Below are 22,665 nucleotides of genomic sequence, written 5' to 3'. Positions count from 1 at the left end.
TTGTGTAACGTGACAGCTCTATTATGTACTCTCGATCCTCCGACTCGCCTCTGCTTAAGTTGATCTGACCGCTCTGAATATTTCCGTCACCCTTCCTGCCCTTCTTCAACGAAAATGACACGCTGACGTTGTAACTCTATTAAGGTTATGGTTTTTGGTGAGCTTTCTACAGGAAAAAGCAGATAAGATATGAAGATCATAGGAGTAAAATATAATGAGCGGTAATTTGTCATTTTTATGATTTATAACGGAACAATTTTGAAATTCAATACGTTTTATACTTTTAATTCCTTCCTTTTTATTTGACTTTGATTAAATATTATTTGGTATTAATTGTAACTGAATTGGGGGTTTCTATGCAGTCATGTAAGATTTAAAGATGCAAAAATTGTATAAAATATATACAAAATATACAAAAATATATGTATATAGGTAATGTACTCAGTAGAATATTCGTTACAATTTTGAATAGGTGAAACGTATTTCTATTTATGTTCTTTTATAATTGTGCCCACAAAACATATAACAGTAGAAGTGAAGTAAAGCATAAAAGGTGTCTAAGTAGTAATATGAAAGGAATTGGGGCTTAAACTAGGTTCTTTGTATACATATACTAATTGTGGCATACTTATTTTAATTTTGGCATTAACTGCTCTAGATTCGATCATGTAATAATTCATCATCATTAATTGAACATCTATAGCTCATTACAATTTCTCCTGTTATTGCAATTGTTCCTATTATTATATTTAGAATAATTTATTAGACAAAAACATGTTTTCAATGAGCAAAAACATTATACAATACATTTATATATTGTATTTATATATCGTGTGTACCATACAAAAGATAAGCACAAGTAAATAATGAAATGACAATATAAGGAGTAACTAAATCGGTTCACACAAATAGTTAACTGTATCCTCTTAATAGAATGCTTCGTAATAGATTAGCAATTGAATCACCGCGATATAAATTAACCATCTATATCGGAGTAGAACTAGACGCGAAAACCAATTCTGGCCAACGAAAACGATCTTTTCCCGTATATCGTTATCTAGCGGGCTATTATTCCACAAGTTATCGCTATTGCTTTGATTTATTATTCGAAGCACTAAGAAGCTTTGCCGAACCCTTGGTTACATCATGGAATTCTTGTTTCCAAACGGTTATACTAAGAAAATGGCACCTGGAAAGAGATAACGTAATAAGAGGACGGGGTAAAAGGAATACAATGGGTTACAAAGGTATTCGTATCAACCTCAAATTGTCAATTTTGAACGACTCATATCTTTGTAGAAGTTTTAAAATTTTTATTAATGAAGTTTAATTACGTCAACATACATCATTATTGGTAAGAATTTTGAAATTTGTGTTGTAAAACAATATCAATCGTTCGGTCAATAATTGAAAGCCTTACTTCTGAATATTTCTGTTACTATATATTCGAAAAGAAAAAATTTTCCGACAATATTTCTGTTATGAGGTATAACATTAATTTTAGTAGTATGCTTGATGATTTTTGGAAATAGTCGAGTATTTTGGAAATGGAAATTATTCCTAGAGAGAAGGAATTTTGGAGAATTTGTTGGAGAATTTTAAAAGAAGATCCTTGGAATTTTTAAAGTTTTTGTTGGTGAGGAAAAATTGTGCAGTATTAATTGTAAAAATCGAGAATCAAAACTAATTTTAACGTGTATCATAATTTTCGAAAATATTTTATTTCATTTATAGGTATTTATTTTATATTATTTTATTATTTACTTGGGAATATATAGACAAAGTAGAGACTTTTATCGTTATACATACGTATGTACACTCGCGCGCACGCACACACACACATATTATAGGAAGTTACATTTTCGATAAAAGTTTCTACATTTCAATTTTGCTTATGATTACTTTTAAAAATGAACTACTCAGTTCTATAAAAGCTATGTTCGTGCAGGACAAAAATTATATCGTTAGTTGTAATTTTACATTCAGTGTACATTTCAATCATATATTTCATATTTTTTTAAAATATTGGAATATTCTGTGCGAGCTGTAAGTTATACAATATCTTAAACAATACATCTGATATTTCCTAAAAAGCTTCTGTAGAAGTTCTATGTAATAGAATCTAGATATTCTATAAATGTCATTTAGTCTATACACAATATGACAATCATACACTGATAATGTAAAGTGCTCATTAATAACATTTGAAGATACACGTGGCCTAAAATCCAAAATAAAGAAAAAAATTAAAAAAGATAGCAATTGAAATCAAAACCAAGAAACGAAGGGAACATATTTCCAAAACTTTTCGCTATCATACCCATTAAACGTGAACCAGTGAAAGAAAGGCGAGCAGGAACCAGAGTAAAAGGGAGCGATAGCGATTGCGCGGGCAAGATACAAATTACATTTAAATAGAAGTCGAGGAACGCACGGTATTCGCAATTTAAACGGATACAGAGCGAAAGAGAGATAGAAGAAAACAAGAAAGCACAGAGTGGAACACGCGAGCGAAGAAGAGACATGAAAGGCCGATTCTAAAATACAACATGAAACAACAACGGATAGAACAGGAAATCAGAGGGGAAATACATCCACTTTTACTCGACGAAAGATCGTAGAGAGTTAGAGAACAGTGGGATCAAGTTCAATATGTATATTGTAGTTGCAAATCCTAATCGAATTCAACACCCAAGGTTCTGTTCATAAGGTACGGAATAATAAAAGAGTTAATGATTTATTCACGCATTTATAAGTTTCAAAATTCTATTTGTGACTATTCTGATATTTAAACAAATTTTTAAGTTTATACGTTTTTAAATTCTTGAATTTTTCAGTTTCCGAATTCACGAGAAACATGAGAATTTCAAATTCGTTATGGTGCAATAATGTTGCACTTATGTTTCGTGATTAAAATAATCCTATGATAAGGTTATTTGAGTTTATGAGATATATAGAAACGAAAAAAAAAAAAAAAAGAAATAACTAACAAAATTATTTGCTAAGATTAAGAAATATACACACAAATCATGATAATTATAATTGAGGATATTAACATTACTTGTACTAACTTTTCTTTTTAAAATAAGTAGAAGTACGATATATTCTACTGTATATTTCATTTTATCGCATCATTAATAACGTGTTAATTAAAGAAAACAATTAATTAAACAAACAGCAATAACTGTTTTCAAAGGTAAATCGCTTGAAAATTGTTTATAACGAGATTTCACGAATTACAAGCAAATTACTTGGTTTGTACTTATCATTCGAGTCGGTCAACTTCATCCTATTGTTGAAATTTCAAAGAGTTTCGTGTAACACGCATAATATATTCATAAAAATGTGTACGCAGACTGTCCAAATGCAGTACTTTCGTGTATCACTATATTATACTTGCGAAGTACTTGAATCCATCACTAGTGTTAGACGTCTGATGCCACGTATAATCACAGCTTTTAATCTGGAACGACGAAGGGTAGTTTTCGGCGGCGATAGAAGGGCTGCTGCTTCGAAGACGCCCATGGGGTGGTACTCTGTTTCATGGTGAAACGGGGGATACGGTATTTAGCAACGCGCCAGGGGGTTCCCTAAAGTAATAGAGGGGCGGCGAGCGCGCCACGCGTCGCACGTTATTGCCTCCTGCACGTACCACGGTGAACGCGCCACCAGCAACCCTTACCACCTTCGGATTCCTATGATCCAGCGTAGCTTTCGATAGATGCTCCTCGAATAGAGGGCATCGGTCACGTGCGTGATTTTCTGGATTATATCTCATCAGTTGCATGATGATTGGAATAGAGAGGTGGTATAACAGTGAGAAGGGGTGGTATAACTGGATAACAGGTGATGTACAGTGGCTCATAAAAGTACAGGTATTTGTACATTTACTAATATAAATAATAAACAGTTTTTATGCTTAGTTATGTCGTGCGTATTATGTAAGACATTTTTAAATTTCATTAGCACTATAACGAGTGCGACCGCCATGACTATATTGGCAAAACTTGAATAATTATACATTATTTTCGAAGTTTTATGTATGCATGTCCCCGTATTATGTGCATTCTGCGCATTTTTGTAATTAAAAACCCGCAATCTACTTATATCAAACACATTGCTATATTTCACATATATAAATATCCTATACGTGTGTATGTGTGTTTCTAGGATATTAAATATGAAAGTTCATATTTTTATAGATATAATTAAAAGGACGGATCCTAGATATACACAACTGTTTTACTTATTAAATATTCTAACAGATACACAATATTTCAGATATTTTTACATATTATATGCATTTTTGCACTTTCTGATACATTCGGCAATATATTCATATCTAAAGTTCCGAAAAAAATGTAATACTCGCGATTCAGTGTTTCCTTTCAGCGAACGAATTTTAATTCTTACAGTGGCTTGGCGCATGGCAACGAAAACTCAAGGCCTCCTGACGAAGGATACCTCTGTCGAAGCGGTTAACGTCACTTTAACCGGGCCAGCAATCTTATACTGAGCCGTTCAAGTTCAACCACCGTGTGGCGGCTGTCTCGTCCAATCAGAAACGATCGACGTGCGTAAACGACCGTGTGTCGTCTTGGAGACGAGCCCTGTACGGAAACTGTACATGCACGGACCGGTATAGCCGAAGGATATCGGTTTACAGGTTGACCGATTGTCTTCAACATTTCTCTTTTAAAAGGCTATCAGACACTTCGATCTTCCAGCTATGTATTTTTATTTTTGGTTTGGTTTTGCGAGACTGGTTTCTCGCCTTGAAATTACTCTGTGAATTCCTTTGCTTTGTCTTATATTCCTCTAGAAGCATAAATATGTGGAATTGTTTATTATTACTAAACGCCGGTATTTGTGCAAATTTCATATAAGGTAGTAATTCTTAAAAATCTTGACAGTTTACTAGTGGTTTTCCCTTAATTCTTCTTGATTGTCCTAATATAATCTTGTTCTTATATAACACATTATAGTCCATAATAAAAGTTAATTCCATAAGAACACTGATTATTATTATCGATAGTTCAATGATTAATAGATTGCGAATTCCAGTGCAAATTTATATTCTTACGAATACAAGGGAAGAAATAGAATTCGAACAGAAGTTTATCTCATCTATGAAAAAATTATGATCAGTATAATGCTCGCGAAATGTTATGTATTTCTCCATATTTAATCAGAGTATTAGAATCTCCAAATTATTTATGACACTTTCACACTTTGACTATTTAATTCTATTATTCCAAAGTAGGAATTACCAGTTTTAGAATTCAAAAATTCTGGGAACGGAGCTATAATTTTATCACTTAAAATAATTTATCTGTTAAAAGATTGCTCTTTAGCGTAACTATCCATTTTTGTATTTTTAAATTTCGTGCAAACGTATAAAAATCCGCAGTCTAGTGATTAAAAAGGAAGACTCGCGTCTAAAGAAAAAAAAAAGACTTCACCGACAGCTCCTGTAAAAGATCGGCCATGGAAATAAGGGGAACCATAGCTTACGAGATTCAGAAGGAAACGAAGCAGTAGAGAAAGAAAGGATAGCGTACGAAGAAACGCCTGACCAAGGAGATGAAAAAGGGTGAGAGTTAGTGGCGGTTCTCTGAGAAATACATAATGCAGTAGCCGGACGTCTCCGACACCCTGTCCCTGCCACCCTTCACCGACTCTATCTCTGTCTAGAGACCAAGAAGAGAGCCGTGAGACGATACACAGAGGGTTGGTGGAGCGAGGAGGGCTGGTAACGCGAGAGGACGAAGGGGTGCATTGATTTACGCGGCCAGGCCAAGCCGAGGGTGTCTCCAAGGCGGACGTACAGGGGCCAACAATTCACTCGCTTCGGCTTCCACCAGCCATCCATTACTTTGCCTCTTCTACCGGCTGAGATCTAACTCTCCCTCCCCTTTGATACCCCCAACCACTGTTGCTGAGTCTTCTTCCTCGGCTCTGCTGGAATTGTTGCGGTCACTTATTGTTAGGTGTGTGTATCGGAATGGACAGATGTGTAGTATTTTGATTGGTGGGTTGGTGTCTTTCGGTGTGATGGAATATGGCCTTTCTGTGCTAAATTATACATATATGCAGTCTTCTAAAGAATATTGTAAAATCGCGGATTTTTATCCATTTATGAGAAATTTCAAGGTGTAAAAATGTAGAAGATGTACATAATACGTAAAAAGTGAAAAAAAGTACAAGGTGACTTATTATAACATTTAGCCAATAAAATAAACCTTTATCTAGTTTCCATTTAATTACTCGTGTTACTAAAAATGTGAAATTACATGCAGTCTAATTATAATTAATGCAAAGTTAAAATCTCGAAATTTCAAATTATTAATTAAAAACTTAGAAATCGCTAAATATAGAAGCTCCCTATTGCATCACTGATATTTGACAGAAATCCCTATAACGCGGGAAATATGTGTTCGGAATAAGTTCCAGGAGTCTGTTCATTAAATTTATATCTCTTTCTCTTTTAGGGTATTTAAAAATCCTTGAAAATCGTAGTTACAAAATTTCATGTGTTTGTAAATCACAATTAAGTCTTTTAGGAATTCGACGTGTTACTTTTCCTTTCAATTATGTTACATTAAATCTTCATTTTTACATATTAAACGTTAATCTCCATATATTATATGTTTTCATATCACACGTATTTTGTAAATTTCTGCACTTTTAAAATTTCCACGGACGAAATGAAATAGATCTTTACAGTTTATTTTTTACGCTATCAAAAAATTCGTTTCATATTAAACTATTCCAAAATCTTTTGTCATTCTTAAATAAAAATATAAATTTTTATTATCTATTATTTGTAAGTAAAAAACGGGCAACTATATGGAAGAGAGTATTGGAAATGGCGCAAGACGTGACCAACATGCTAATAGAGACGATTGGTCGTTGAAACGTTCGTCCAGTTTGCTCAAACACGTGGAAATAGCGTGCAAACACGTCCCTGAGATGGTCCATTCACTGCGGGAGACTATTAATTACAGGAACACGCTCGGTCACCACGGGAAATCGTGCTATCCCTCGATTCAACTCTCTTGCGGTACTCGTGATTTTCCACCCCTGAGTCAGGGAGGCAGAGGGAACAACGATGGTGTAGATATCACATAGTCACCACCTGTGAAAACGCCTCTGATATCGTTTCAACATCCAATTCCCTCTTTACACAGTTAAATCAATCTAATTGATTCAAGTGGTAATGAGATGTATACGTTAATTCTTCTCATTATTAATTCTTATTATTAGAAAAAATTCGTGAATTGGAAGGAGTCTATACTTCTGAGATAATATTGTAATATTTTGAAGAATCTTTGTTATTTATGAAATATTCATATTATAATGATTAAAACTTAGAAAATGTTAATAAAATCGTATTTGTTTTATTAATTTATATTATATCTATTCGTTCCTCTTGTCGGCCACAATCCCACAAAACTCTTGTTCCTCTTGCTCATCTTTTTCATCTTTCCAAGTTATTTATTTCTAAACTATATTTCGTTTATTCGCGCAATAAAAAAATTGATACTTCTTCTTTGAAAATGCATTTTAAACAGAAGAATTTATCAATACATTTTTCAAATTTTTGAAAGATGTTTTAAATCTTTATTTCTTACTACTTGTTGATTAGAATTCGATATCAAAATAAAATCGTTAACTTTTGATAGCAACGGAGCAGGGATTGAGTTGCAGAAGCAACCTTAACTTTTAGATCGAGTGCTGTACACAGCAACCACTCGTGATTTCGAAGTGTTCATTGGGGGTGAGACATCAACGTCAACTCCCGGAAAGAACGATCGCGGTCAGGCTGACCAGCTCAACGAATGTAATCTCGTTTGACAGTGGTTCTCTCTTATTTTATAAAACTGCTTTCTGTATCAATTATTATTATATAATTATGCTTTGCATATCAACGATATTTCGCTCGAATGTTTACTTAAAATTTGCTTACAGTATTTACTTTTGAATTTTATAATAGAGATTTCTTTCATTTTTCTCCTTTGATAAAGTACAGAAGAAATATACCATAGTTGTGTATGTATCTATCTCTTTTCTATGGAAAGAAAATCAGTTTATGATCTTTTATTGTTTTTAAATATGATACAAAAACTAGAGTTTATAATAATGGAAGCTTAAAGAAGTTTTCCCTATTTTCATTATATCAATACCTATATTTGTTCTACTATTTATATTTTTAGTTTTATTACTTTCGCTATTATTTAACGCTTCATTTTTACGTGTTTTTTTGAAAAATAAATTGCCAAACGACTACGTATAAATAAAGTCATACATCCGCTAAAAAATTCCTAACACCTAAACAATAATCATAAAACATTTAAATCTCTGCATCTTTAGTTCCACCGAGGTATGCAATTTAATCTATTCAGAGAATAAATATCTATACTACTAAATTCTAATAAAAGAGGAAAGTAAAATAGTAGAGAAACATTTGAAAGAAAATTCTTAACAATTTTTTATAAAATTTCTTACATTTTTCAAGCGTTTCTTTGAAAACGCTTGAAACAAAATTGCAAAAAGTTATTTATGAAATATTCTATTCTATAGAATCCTAATAGGAAATAAAACAAAGAGATAAAGAATCTTTCTAAAGTAATTTCCTAACAAATTTTTAATAAAACATTATACTCTTCCTTTCCATCATCTAATTGTAATAAAAAAAAGAAGAAAAAAAAAGATTCAAAATCAACATTGGAAACTGAATTTCTGAAAAATTCTTCTCTTTTCTACTGTACTGAATTCCAATAAAAGGAAAAATAAAATAGCAGAAAATATTTGAAATAAAATTTTTAAGAAATTCTTTTCTTTCCTAATACATATATACAGTTTTACTACAAAAGAAACTAGTAAACAAATATTCGGAAATAAATTTCTGAAAAAATTCTTTTCCTTTTTATACTATTTATTTTGAATAAAAACAATTTTAAAATATAAAAATTCTAAAAAAAACCTAATAAAGTACCTAATAACAAAATACTTTAAATTAAAGACTTTTTTCTTTTTTACCATTCAATTCCAATAAAAATGAAGTAAAAGTTTCTTCGTAAAATCTAAAAATCTAAAAACATTCTTTTCTAAAGATGTTATTCTTAATATATAACGTATCACTAATTGAATACATAAGTGAAAATCCTGTTAATTTTATAATTTATTCTAATCAAAATAAACAAAAAAAATAAAAAAATAAAAAAATGTTTAAAATCAAATTCTTAGAAAATTTTTTTATAAAATATTATTCTGAATATTGTTTACATTATAATATGATCGTATATAAAATATTATTAAATGAAATTCCTAAAACTGTATAAACCTGATCGTAATAAAAACACAATAACGAAAGAAACTTTTAAAATGAAATTCCTAAAAAATTTTGTATTAAACATTATTAAATGAGAATCTGAAAAATTCCATAATTTTGATAAGAAAATTTTCACGGCCTAAAAATGAAAACGACCGGACAATTTTCAACCATGGATGGTATACCTTGGAGAATTGGCCGAGAACCACTGATAGTATCCCGGAATCAGTGGTGCGAGTAAACCAATAACGCGTCCGCCACGCCGGGTGCCAGATTCAAATCCAACCGAGGGCTGAAACGGCATTCGACGACGAAACGGATAGCGAAAGCTTCACAGGACATTTCGAATCCGACGCCACGTCCTGCAGCCGTTTTGGGTTTGTCAAATCATTGTCCATTCGATCGTGCACCCGTTCGTTCTCAAAGAGAGAGAATGCCTACCTATTTTATTTTCTCCGTTTTTTTTGTTTCGTTCGTTTCTTTCTCGTTAGTTCGTTTTATTCTACTTCCTAAACAGACCGGAGTAATTGGACGTTTTTTGTGACAGTAACTCGTTTCCCAAAGAATTTTCCAGATTTTTCTGTATCTTTCGCTTTTTTATTGACAGTTTTCAATTTCGTTTAATGAGATTTTAAAGATTAGTTTTGATAGTTTGATTCTTGCAAGTGATTTTAGTTTTATTTGGGGTTTCTTTTGTTTTTTATTGAATTTTGAATTTTCAGATTTAGTTTCATTGTTGAGTTTCATCTTGATAATTTGATTGTAGCAAGCGATTTCAATTTTGTTTGTGATTTCTGAATTTTTCATTGAGAGTTTTCAATTTTGTTTAATGATTTCTTTGCGATTAGGAATGGGCAGTATGGTTTGTGTGAGCGATATTTGATTTATTTTTGATTTTTGAGTTTTTATCGAGTTTACAACTTTATTTAATAAAGTTTTTGATATTAAGAGGAGCAATTGCAGTTTACCTTTCGGTTCCTCAAGTTTCTCATAAGAATTGAAGGAAAATATATAATTTCGCAGAATATTACGATCTTGTTTTATGAAAGTAAAGAATATATTTTAGGTATAGCTTTCTTTCGTCAACTATCGATCTACTTATCATAAAATAAATATATAAAATAGGTATTTGTAAGAATTAGAAAGTTGAAATTTGCTAATCAATGTCACCAGACTCAAACAAAACTTCAAAAAAATCCGTCACACATTTCTCCAAAAAAAGAATACCTGACTCTATTTTAAACACTTTACAAAAATCCAGAATTCGTAATAAAAAACTAAAAATTAGTCTAATTACATTTAAAAAAGATAACAATTTTATTCCGCCTTCAAAAAACAATAAATTTTTCTCAAATAGTTTAAGAGAGTCCAGAATTTATTATTGAAGATTCAAAGCTACTTAACTCTTGCCTTCAGAAGAAGCAATATACCATTAAGCACTTTACAAAAATCGAAAATTTATTACTACAAATTCAAAATTATTCAAATCATGTATTAAAAGTTATGAATTCAATCAACCGCCCCATGTTAAAGAAAGGAATAAATCTTTTTCAAACATGATACAAAAATCAAGAATTTGTTATTAGAAATCCAAAGTTATTCCAATAATAGTTAAAAAAAATATAAAAATTTTATTAAATCCTCCGCCTTCAAAAGTCTTCAAACATTTGAAACAAATTTAGATTTTATTATTAAAAATTCAAACTAAAAGATTCCCGTCCATTGTCACGTTTTCTCGAGCAAGCAGGAGTTTTGGATATTCAAGGATATCCCGGCCGTTTTACGGGGGTGTACGAAGCGTATCCAATTTGATGGCATTACAATAACGGGGGTAATGTCTGAGAATAATGAAATTTCCCTCAATCACCGCGACCCGCTTGGAATACGTTCTTCTACCCTCCTACCACTGTTCAACTCCCGTTTTCATCCCCCTTCTTCTCTTGTCTCTGAGCTACGAGCTTCCAACGCGGTGAGGACAAACGAAAGGAAAGGAAAGGATAGGATAGGAGAGGAGAGGAGAGGAGAGGAGAGGATAGAAAAGGAAGGGAAAGAAAAGGAAAGGAATGGAAAGGAAAGGAAAGGAGTGTAGAGGAGAGGAGAGGAGAGGAGAGGAGAGGAGAGGAGAGGAGAGGAGAGGAGAGGAAAGGAAAGGATACAATGAAAGGCGAGGAAGAAATGTGCAGACGGTTCGAACGATATTGACGTTAGCGAATCGATTTCGTTCGCGTGCTATTTCGCTCCTTATCGAGGCAGAAAACGAAGAGTACTCGCGCGCCGTTTCATTCCCGACGTCGAGGGTTCGAGTTCCGGTTCTTGATTCGCGACGCGATTTTTGTGACGTTCTGGAGAAATAAAGGTTCTCAGAAATTTGACTTTTAGACGAGAAGCAAATTTTAGGTTTCGGAGAAAGAAGAATTTTTGCGGAATTTTGATCGAAGAATTTCTCGTGGAGCTGCAGCGAATTGTGATTTATGGTTTACTAATAAAAGATATTTGTGCAAATACTATATTATCTTAATATTATTTTCAAATTATATAATTTATATAATATAATTTTCAAATTCTGTTCAAATATATTAAAATTTGGATGAAATTTCCCATCGCAAGATCAAATAAAATACTATCATTTCTATAACTATCATAAAACGAATGATTTAAAAAGAAATGTCTTTTATTATAAATTTCCTCCATGTTTTCTAAATTCTAACTTCCTCAAATAAGTAACAAAATTTGAAACTTCTATAATTATTAATTTATTTATTTTATAATTTAACTGTATCCAAATCAACATTTTTAATTAAATTCCAAAATTGAGTTTTTGTTTGTCCAAAATTTATTTTAAGTTGAAATCACATAAAATAGTAATGGCGTCGCCATTGCAGTTTCTTTAATATTAGTTGCGTTTATGATTAAAATGATCCTTAATGGAGCTTCAAAGATTTTCTTTTTATTACAAAACAAAGAAAAATTTCACAATTAATAATTCAACTATTCGATTACAGAATACACTTATTTATCATAAACCTATATGTTCATCCTTTTTGAACAAGTTCCTCAATTTTAAGCTTACTCCTCAACGTTTCTAATGTCAAACGCAAACTTCAAAATTTCAAGAGATCAAAAAATCTCTAGTAACTAAATTATCATCTTTACTGCAGCCAGTATGAAAGAAAGCAAAGCACTTCCATTACTTAATAATTTCCAAATCCTATACTTTGTAAAATTAAAATTGGTAGCATGAAACCTAAAAGATCTGCAGGTATTATCATTACTGTAAATGCTATTCGAGAAGACAATTATTTCACAAATCGCAATCTTAATCTCAAATATTCAAACGTACCTGCAATTTGAAAATCCTAAGGAACTTAAAAAATCTGAAGCAACTAAATCATCGTTTTCGTTGGAGCCGTCCCGTCGCGAAGAGAAATTGCTTCTATCGCGAATTTCCTTTTATTTCTCGATCCGCTCGATCTACTAACTCCACTCCCTTTCCTTCCAACATTTTCCAACGCGACGACGTCGACGCAATAATTCTCGAGCGAACTGTACATAATGGAATATTACACGGGCCATTAAAGAAACGTTAATCTTGGCCACAACAAGTTCAGAAGCGCTTACAGGATGCTCAAACGCGGCCGGGATTATACTTTGTACACCAGCTTTGATTCTCCATCGCCCTGGAGGCTGTTTCGCTCTCTCTTTCTCTCTTTCGTTATATTCGACCCTCCGTCCGCGTAATTTGTTAAAGCGCTAAATTCCGCGATCATCCCGCCCCGTGTCGGAATACAAGCTTCTGCTGGAACTTACGCTACCCGTTTAGGTTAATTGACTGCTCGTTTTAATTCCTCCGACTGTCGGTGTTTTGCGATTTGGGAACAGCGGAATTGAATTCTTGGTGTTTCATTAGATGCTTGTGTAAATTTGGTGTGGAGATACGGTTTATGTGTTTGCGTGTTTCGCGTGAAAAATACGTGTAAAGTATTGGTTCTTTTTTACTAGAGATCTTTATTTCATTTGTATCTGTAGTCTACAAAAAATATTTGAATATTATTGTATTTTTGTAGCATTTATATACTAATTAACTAAGTGTATTAAAAACTATACGAATTATTATTTATTATTATTTGACAAGCATTAGAATCTAAGTATAAATTCATTGCATCCACTTAATATCATTAAATGTATAATAGGCGCTGTGCTTTGAATATTTTATATATTTTTGCATACCGTATACATTCTGTACATTTTTATGCATAAATGTATAAATACCCGAGGTCTACTAATAATAATGTTTTAAAATAACACCAAATAAAAGCTCTAAAGTAAACATTTTCTATTAATTGCGTATCGGTCAAGTAAATATATTTACATCTCTTACTTCTCACTTTTAACTTTTTTACTTCTATAAAATTCTTGCAAATGTTTCGAGTTCCAAAAGCAATGAACGCGATTGCTCACTAAATCAAATTATGTAACGCTTTTGCAATTGCAAAATATAATAAAACATATAATAAATAATACTATTAGTACTTTACGTAATCACAGCTTGACATGTTGTAAGAATTTCAAAATATTAGATATTTTTTCAGTTATAGTAATTCTTCTACTGGTAACTTCATATAAAATATATACAAGAATTTCTGCCGACGGTTAAGTGATGAGTTAAATATTGTGATAATATAATATATAATATAATACAATATTTTTAGACACTCTTCATAGTATTTACCTCACAGCTTTCACAAAAAGCATTTCGCTTTCAATTCTTAGCTCATAAACTTAAAAAAAAGGTCCGAATAAAAAAAGCATCTCATCCCGGTGTTATTCCCTTTTCTTCGAGAATTCTTGCTCGAGCATCTTGCCGGAAATACGTACACTTCGGAACCATTACCAAGGCGCGATGGAGAAAAAGACAAAGAAGAAAGAGTAGTCAGCAGAGAAGAAGAGCGGTGAGAGGAAAAGAGAATTTAGCGACCCTCTTTCGTTTTTTACCCTGAGCAAGAGTCGAGAGCCCCTTAGCCACCGTTTATTGGACGCATGCAAATATCCATGGCAACGAGGGACCACCATGAGAAGCAACCCCCTCGTTGCGAGCTTTCTTCGTATTAGTGGGTGGAGTGCGAGTCTTCGAGATATCACGAAGAAAAGGGGAGGACCTTTGGGAAAAATTTTCTTTTGATCCGCTGCGCTGTTCTTACCACCGCCAGCGATTTCTTAATTGATTCCTTTGTCTCGCGAAATCCACCTCCTCCACTTTAGGGAAATGAACGATTCCCAGATCGTTTGGACCAGTTTTAATAAGAATGTTTATTAGAACATTTTTGGAATTACATTTAACAATTTAACAGTGTTACGCTAATAATCGTTATTATATGAACACTGTTTGATACTTTCGAGAGTTAAATGTGACAGTGTTATCCGAACTGTAAAAATCTCAAGATCCTCATTCTTTGGAGTTGTCTGTAATTAGTCAATTGTGACTGTATGCATTTTTTTGAGAATTCTGGGGTGCAGCATTCCACACAGTATATATAATATGTAGAAATATATAAATCATCCAAGGTAGAGTACTTATTATAATATGTAGTAGATGAACGAAATTTTTACTTAGATTCAATTTTTTTAGTTATGTTCATTCAAATATAAAAGTGTATAAACATCCGCTGTAGTAATTAATATAACGAAGAAAATTCTTGAAAACTGGATATGGTATAGATACAGTAAGATATGACGTGCTTAGTTTTAATTCCTTCAGCACCGTCTATTTTAATTTGCGAAGATAACCGTTTCTTATTAGATATTAATGTCTTTTGTAAAGAAGACATAACATCCTAAGATTCAGTTAAAATGAGCTAAAACTAGTGAATGTATGTGTATTGTATAGATATATTTATTTTACTTTTATATGATACCATTTTTCTCCTATATTGAATTTTCAATGAATAATCATTGTTGAAGAATATTTTTGTACAATTGCCATCTGATTTTTAAAAGAATGATATTTGTAATATTTTAGAACGAGAATTATCCTATAGGTATATGCCAGAAATTGTAAAAGATCCTTAAGGAACCCAAATATGTAAATGACAAGTACAAAAATGGATAGGTACTTCTTAAGTATAAAAAGATTGTATAATAAAATTCTTGTAAATACTTTCTACAATTTTTCGCTATGCATTCTAAATCACCATCTTATACAAGTATCCCTTAAATATAAAATATTATAGCAAAAGCGTTAGATCTACGAATTTTGCTAACACATTAAGACACATATTGTTAAAACATAACAAAATTTATTCACTTTTACCATTATTAAGAAAGAAGAAGAAAAAATATAAAATGCAATGTGCTAGAAAAATTATATACATCCTCTGTTATATCTATATAAAAGTAGTACGCTTAATATTGTATTGAGATCTTGCAGATCCTACACAAGTATCAATAATATTCTGCTATCTAAAGCTAATAATGCATCATGTAATTTTATCCAAAGATTTTTAAGCGTTATATTTTTTAATCTTTCCCATTTCTCTTAGAAATATATTGTAATAATAATATCTGTGTATGTTAATATGTAATTATAAATTACAAAGTATGTTTTTAGTTCTTTTGGTAAGTATATAGTTATATACTTACTATAAATATATAGTTTGATAAGTCTATGTATACTTTCGTGATTGACTGTACATTCCTAACAATTTGAACCATCGGTACTTGATATTTGTGAACGATGGAGTATCGAGGTTTTTTTAATTCATCATTCAATTGTACCATATTAATCACATAATAAGATTATATACTTGTCCCGTGATAGCAGCTTCAAATGGGACGACAACGATGGAATTCATGTCGTTCTCTTTATACAGGGATTTCATCGGTTGGCATAAACACACTCCCACAGTCACCTCGCAGAAAACTGATTTCCACCCTCCCCCCGTTCCACTCGCTTCCCAGCCCTTCGACTATCTATGCAAATGCGTTTCTGTTTTGTGTGCGTGCAGAAAGCCCCGTTGACAATACGCTTGCGCGCTTACGACCTCCACCCTACAAAAGTCAAGCTCTATTACGCGTGTTTTGCGACATGCTTTATAAACTGTCGTCCTTGTTACCGTGGAAAGCATCATTGGACCCAAAGCTCCCTCTTTTTGCGCCCGTTTCATTTAATGTTCCGTTAACGTAAGCGTGTAAACCTCGCGTTTCCTGCTGTAATGGCTTCTGATGACTCATCGGAATCTTGTTAAATACTGTCCATTTGTCATGTTGTTTCTAACGCTAGAATTATCAGACTAGTGGAAATTATCGGTTTGTAATTTTTTATAGAAATATTATAAGTAGATATACGACAGGGCATTTTTGGAAATTTGAATGATTTTTTACATACCCCAACTCATAAATATACAGGATTGATCAAAATTCAGAATGAGGTTTGAGGAGTTAATAACTTTTGTGTCAGCGATATTACATAAAATAAATGCTTAACGTGTGGAGATTTGTCCGACTAGATATGAAAGAGAATTTTTTAAATAAGTTCCATTCGCTGTCTCGCAAAGTTGGACTTTTTCGATTGTATTGTTCATGATTGTATTGCGGATTTTTATGCATTTATAGGTGGAGACGTAAAAATGAGCAGAATTTGCATAATATCCTAAAATACAGAAAATTTCCAAAATATAATTCTCCGTTACAACGTTTAGTACGTAAAAATTATCTACTTAGATATCACTTTTTTCATTCGATTCATAAAAATATGAATTTGCATATTTATGATATTTATCCGCAATAGTTATATTATATTTTGTAATTAAATAAATTAACATGATCATTTTAGAATTTGCAACTTTCATTACGGATCAGAGGATTTTAAGTAAGTGAGCATCTGTTCCGCCAACGCGACATCTGAATCCGAATATAATCTGGCTGTTGTCGCCATAATTCATCATAACATTAGTTAATGTATGAGGATTTAGCATTCGAATTTCTGCACACGGTTTGTTCACGCACACTTGAGCAACTCATGGAGAATATCCGTCGAAAAACAAATTTTCTGGAATACCTTGGAAACTATTTCAAATAGGAGAATCGTGTCAATCGACGAATTTTGTGTTTTGGAACAATATATTTGATTACGTAAACAGATTTGAAAAGAGTTCACTTGGATTTCGATGGTTTAAAATTTATTTATTCTACTTTTTTCTCTTCAATTTCTTCAAAATTTCAATTAAAAGAAGTTTCCGTACTCACACTAGGGATGTTATCGTTGGTGCAGACACCTTCCTGGAGCAAACGATCTCTAATTTCCCACGCAAAGATAGAGGGGCATTCGCTTTTGTAAAGGGAAATCTTGCTTACGACTTCTGCTGTGGCTACGCGCGGTTTACTGCCACCGATTGCTCTGGGCCTGATGGATCCGGTTTCATAGTACCTGCAATAATAATAATTTGCGGTACAATACGGTACATGTTAGTAACTCATGTTTGAGGTACATTCGGAAACTTAAAATTCTCTACTATGTAAATACATCATTGTTTATAGTTATTAAAAATAATGATTACAAGTATTAGTACTATATTAGTATGAAAGCATTAAATAAGTATCAGTTACTTATACTGTTATGAGGTTAATAACTGTGATGTAATAACAGTTATTTTTAAAATTTTTACGGAAATAGTTATTGGAAGGAAGGTAATTTTTGTTTAAATGAAAGGTAGTCGTTACGTAAATCATAGAGGATTTTTTCAAAAAATTGAATGAATAAAAGATATTAATTTTTAAATATTGTGGTTATAACTATTGTAAATGACCAACATTTTGTCTTTGCGATAACCATTATCAATGACAGAAATTGTTTTTGATTATCGATAACCATTATACATGGCGGAATCTTTTTCTTAGTTACAATTAACCATTATCGATGAGAAATTTTTCTAGTTTAAAATCATGTAAAGTAGGACATTATAATTAATAATATTTTTGTCTATTTGTATGATATAGAGATAAAGTGAGCAATATTTCAACCAACCTCCCAAGAATCTTCGAGACGCAGCCATTGCTAACTTGCAAAATCCTAGAAATGTCACAAGGTCGTGCGCCCGAATGCGCTAGCTCGACGATCTTTTGCCTCGTTGAGTCTGGAAGCGGCCTACCGCCGACGAAAACACCTCCGAGCTGATTGACGCCACTGTGACCTAGAATAAAAGCAAAACATCGATGGAAAGATTGTTACCAAATTTTTTTGAATAGATTTTTTAACAATTTTGAATATAAACGTTCGATTTTTTAATTGTAAGATATTATTGACGTAATTTATTAAAATCTTGTCAAATGTACCATAGATATAAACAGTAATGACTTCTAAACCCCATTTACATTTTTGAATTAAAAACATTTTTGGCATTTTAAATTATTATTTGATCTTAATAAGATGTAATCAAATACATCAGTATAATAATTATCAAATAAGAATAGTAGAAGAACATTTGTTTTGCATTTGATGTAAACGTAAGAATAATAACTACATAGCACACAGATAGCTTATGGATACCGTAAAGACATTCGGTAATGTCGTAAAAGCATCTTTCGAATATCCCATGTCAGAAACAAGACCATTCCAATCGCTATTATTTTGTAATTTATTTCACAACATTAATCAATTTTTTAAATACATTCCCAAAAATTTGCAATATCTAGCAATTGTGTGTTTCAATCACAATATTAATTCAATTTCTTACAACACTAAAAATTACCATCCTTCATTATTTCCCAATTTTCTTTATATCGTTAAGACATTTTTCAAATAAATTGCCGAAATTTCTTAAACTCCAATAACAATATATTTTAATCACAATGACTACTCAATTCTTCAATTCTATCAAATTCTTCTAACACTGAAAATCCACATTTTCTTCCAAGAGAATACCTTCTACTGACCATTTCTTTATTTTTCTTCGTCGAAAGTCAGCTAGCTTGTGGTTTTCACCCCCGAGAAATTAGGGCGTGGCAGGGTTGCGACACCGTGGCCCGTCTTCTTCACGGCGAGTGCGGGAATATAAAAGATTCGCGAGGAGGACACCGAAGGCTGCTGACTTTCGTGTGTGTTCGCCGTGTCACCGACACAATGAGTCGAAGATTATCTACGATGGGATTCGCTAACGTTTTAACGTCTGCAGCCAACCCCCCATCCATGCTCGTTCAACCCTCTTGGAGAACGAACAGCTCCGAGAAGAAAAGAGATCGTGCCCCTCCCTTTTTTCTCCTTCGTCGGTCCTTTTCCTTTTTTTATTTACCAGCGATTTCGAAGAGGGGGAAAATACGTGATCTATGACGATGAAGGTATTATATAGGAGATGTGAGAATGTTTTGGAGGTTTTTAGAGGTGGAGATATTCGTTGGAATTTTAGTTCTATGAAGAGGTGAATTTCGTTAAATTTGTAGATTTGTCTATATAGAAACACGTTTGTAGACAGTATTCATCAAATGATTGAAAAATATCATATCAGGCATGAATCGATAAATTAATATTTTCAAAGTTGCAAACAATTTTTCGTTTTGATTAAAGCGACTGACTTGCATACTATGTATCGTGCTAAATAAATAAGTGGATTATCTGTTCTCTTGCCACTTGATACATAACGTTGTTCTTCTAACGTATTACCAATATAAATTACCAATATTATCACATGAATAATCAATTACGTCGGAAAATACATAATGTCAGTAAAACAGTAAGAAAACATGAGAACTCAATTCTCTGATATATTTTCTCTAATATCTCGATGTCGCGCGTATATGGAAATAGGATAAAGAAAATATAGAACATTTTTTGTAATTCGGAAGTTAGACAATTTTCATGTAATAGAATAATTCTCGAAGCGAGGAAATCATTGGCTTCAGTCGAAACGAAAAATTGTTTGTTGCTTTAGAAATATTAACTTTTCGACCAATTCAGTAAGATTGTCTTCATTTGCTGCTTTATTAACTTACATAAATACTGGAGAGAAACTTTTCAGTTGGTAACAGTTACATTTGAGATTTATTTATCGAGGTATTAGAGTCTGTAGTGACTCGATAATGAATTTTTCTGGTTAATCGAATTTTGGTTTACTAGAAATTAGAAAGGTCAAAAGTACCATTTTGAAATTTCAAAAATCATCTTTGCCACTTTACCACATTTAGAACATTCTCTGTAAACATGCTTTATTAATAAATTGCGAACGTCCTGTCTCCCCCGTTTCGTACTACTTTTATATTGTTATTAAATCAATGAAATTATATCAACGGAATATATATACGAAATACATTCCTTAGCTATCATGAGCACTTCAAGTACCATTGAGAATTAATTGAATGTATCAGAGTGATTTTTTCAATATTTGATTTTTTCAATATTTGATTTTTTTATTCAATATTATTTTCATACTTATTTTATAACTTCTGTTTCTTTCATTTCCACTATCATTCTGTATTCTTATATGAACGTTAGATCAGGAAGAATTAATCAATTTTAGCTCCTTGATAATAGCACCGCAACACAATAGAAAATACATTTAAGAAATCCCAGAAATAATCTGTTTCCCTTTGCAAATCTTCTTTTGCCCCCCTTGCAGGAATTCTTTTCCTAGAGCTACCTTCAATTTACGAAGTAGAACGATGTGCAAAAGAGTGTTTAGACGTTGCCGATTGGTGACTTATAGATATAGGAATGGAAGAAAAGGTATTTCGAATGAAAGGAACACTCGTATCGTCTAGTCTAGGTATAGAAACACCACGATCCTCGCGCGCGAGGCCCATTTTCGAAAGTCAATCGACCGTAAGCCCCCCTTTCGTCAATCGCATACGCTCGTAAATCTTTCTTATAACTTGCGCCGACTCGGTTAGTCGTCGTCGTCGTCGTCATCGCCGGCGACGGCGGCTGTTCGTGTCGGCGCGAATTAGTCTTGTCTGGAAATTTTAGTGATTCGGTATTTACTAACTTTCGTTTTACGCGAAAGAAACCGCCAATTCAAAAATAATTGTCGTTTCGATACTTTGCTTTGTTCTTTTTGTAAGGTAAAATTATTTGGGGCAGAAGTATATTTGTATCAAATTGAGTAATTTCTTATGAACGTGCGTGTTGTGGTAAAATTGACGTATTATTATTATAATCAGTCGAGGTATCGAAGAATTTTACTAACTGTTCATAACGTAAAAACGAAATGAGCATATGATGCCATTCGATTTTTCCAATTTTGATATGAAAATTTATTCTTTCACGTTATATTCCATATAATTAATTTAATTCAATAGAAATATCTCAAGACGCTGAAAATATAATATGATAGCATTTAGAAGTAATTTATTGATTATAACTATTTTGGATGAAATGTCAAATGCTCGGCACCTGCTCTTTAAAAGGTATACTATATAACTAACTATATAAGAGAAAAAAGAAAGTATTAATATCTTGTTATTATTTATAATAAGGGTACAATTGGATCGATTTAAAATACCCGTGGCATCAGAGCAAAGAGCAAAGAGAAACAGGGGGATCCAAAACGGCTAATGAAGTCCTAATAAACGGCAGGCTTAGAGTCTGGCACCCTTTCTTGATATTTAATACAAACGTTACAGTATCAAAACACATTCTCTGGCAGAATGGCCACTCGAGAACACCCTTTCAACGCACGTTGCTAATACGGACAGGGTTATGCTCTGGTTGACTTAAGGGTGTACCCTTCTACACTTACACTGTGTTATAAACAGAAGCACGCGTAAAGCTACACACAATCAAGCTGTAATTCTTCCTCTCTCTCTCTCTCTCTCTCTCTCTCTCTCCCTTTTTACACTCCGTAATAGAAAGATAGCACATCTCAAAAATTTGATGTTTCCAGAATTGTTATGTACTAAATATAATTGGATTGGCGGATGTCTCAAAACTTTGTTTACATACAAATTATATATTTTATTCCAACATTATTGCAGCAATGTAATTAAACCAAATATACACTATTCTGATTAATTTTCTGACATCTATTGGATACCAACCTACCAGTATTCCATTACTTCAAAACAAAAACATTACTTCAGAAAGATCAAAGACTTATTCGATAACCCAGAAACATTTATTTCTCGGTGCAGAAACATTTCTGTTATGTAACAGAATTTATTACTAGAAAAAATAGATATAGACCTATTATTTTAAAGTATTTCAAAATAACTGAAAATTCTTCAGTTGAATTAAAACATCAAAGCGCTTATTTCATTTGTTTTCTTTAAATCCCAGTATCGTTTCAGGACTTTTTATTTTAATGTCATCTTATAACTAAAAAAGAATATTTTGATATAAAAAATGGGAA

General features: G+C 32.4%; 1 protein-coding gene across 4 annotated transcripts in view; it reads right to left on the bottom strand.

Moving 5' to 3' along the window:
- LOC139989779 (paired box protein Pax-6) overlaps nt 1-22,665 on the bottom strand; it is a 150,917-nt gene that overhangs the window by 86,621 nt on the left and 41,631 nt on the right. For all 4 annotated transcript variants that reach the window (XM_072008383.1, XM_072008385.1, XM_072008382.1 and 1 more), the window contains exons 3-4: nt 18,354-18,519; nt 17,576-17,756 (exon numbers count right to left, since the gene is read on the bottom strand). In XM_072008383.1, coding sequence (XP_071864484.1) covers nt 17,576-17,756; nt 18,354-18,519 — 347 coding nt within the window. The remainder of the gene's footprint in view (nt 1-17,575; nt 17,757-18,353; nt 18,520-22,665) is intronic.

This window comes from Bombus fervidus, chromosome 8 (genome assembly GCF_041682495.2).
Source record: "Bombus fervidus isolate BK054 chromosome 8, iyBomFerv1, whole genome shotgun sequence".
Classification (NCBI taxonomy): Eukaryota; Metazoa; Arthropoda; class Insecta; order Hymenoptera; family Apidae; genus Bombus; species Bombus fervidus.
Note: the sequence above shows the minus strand (reverse complement) of the source record. Positions and strands in the feature narration are given on the sequence as shown.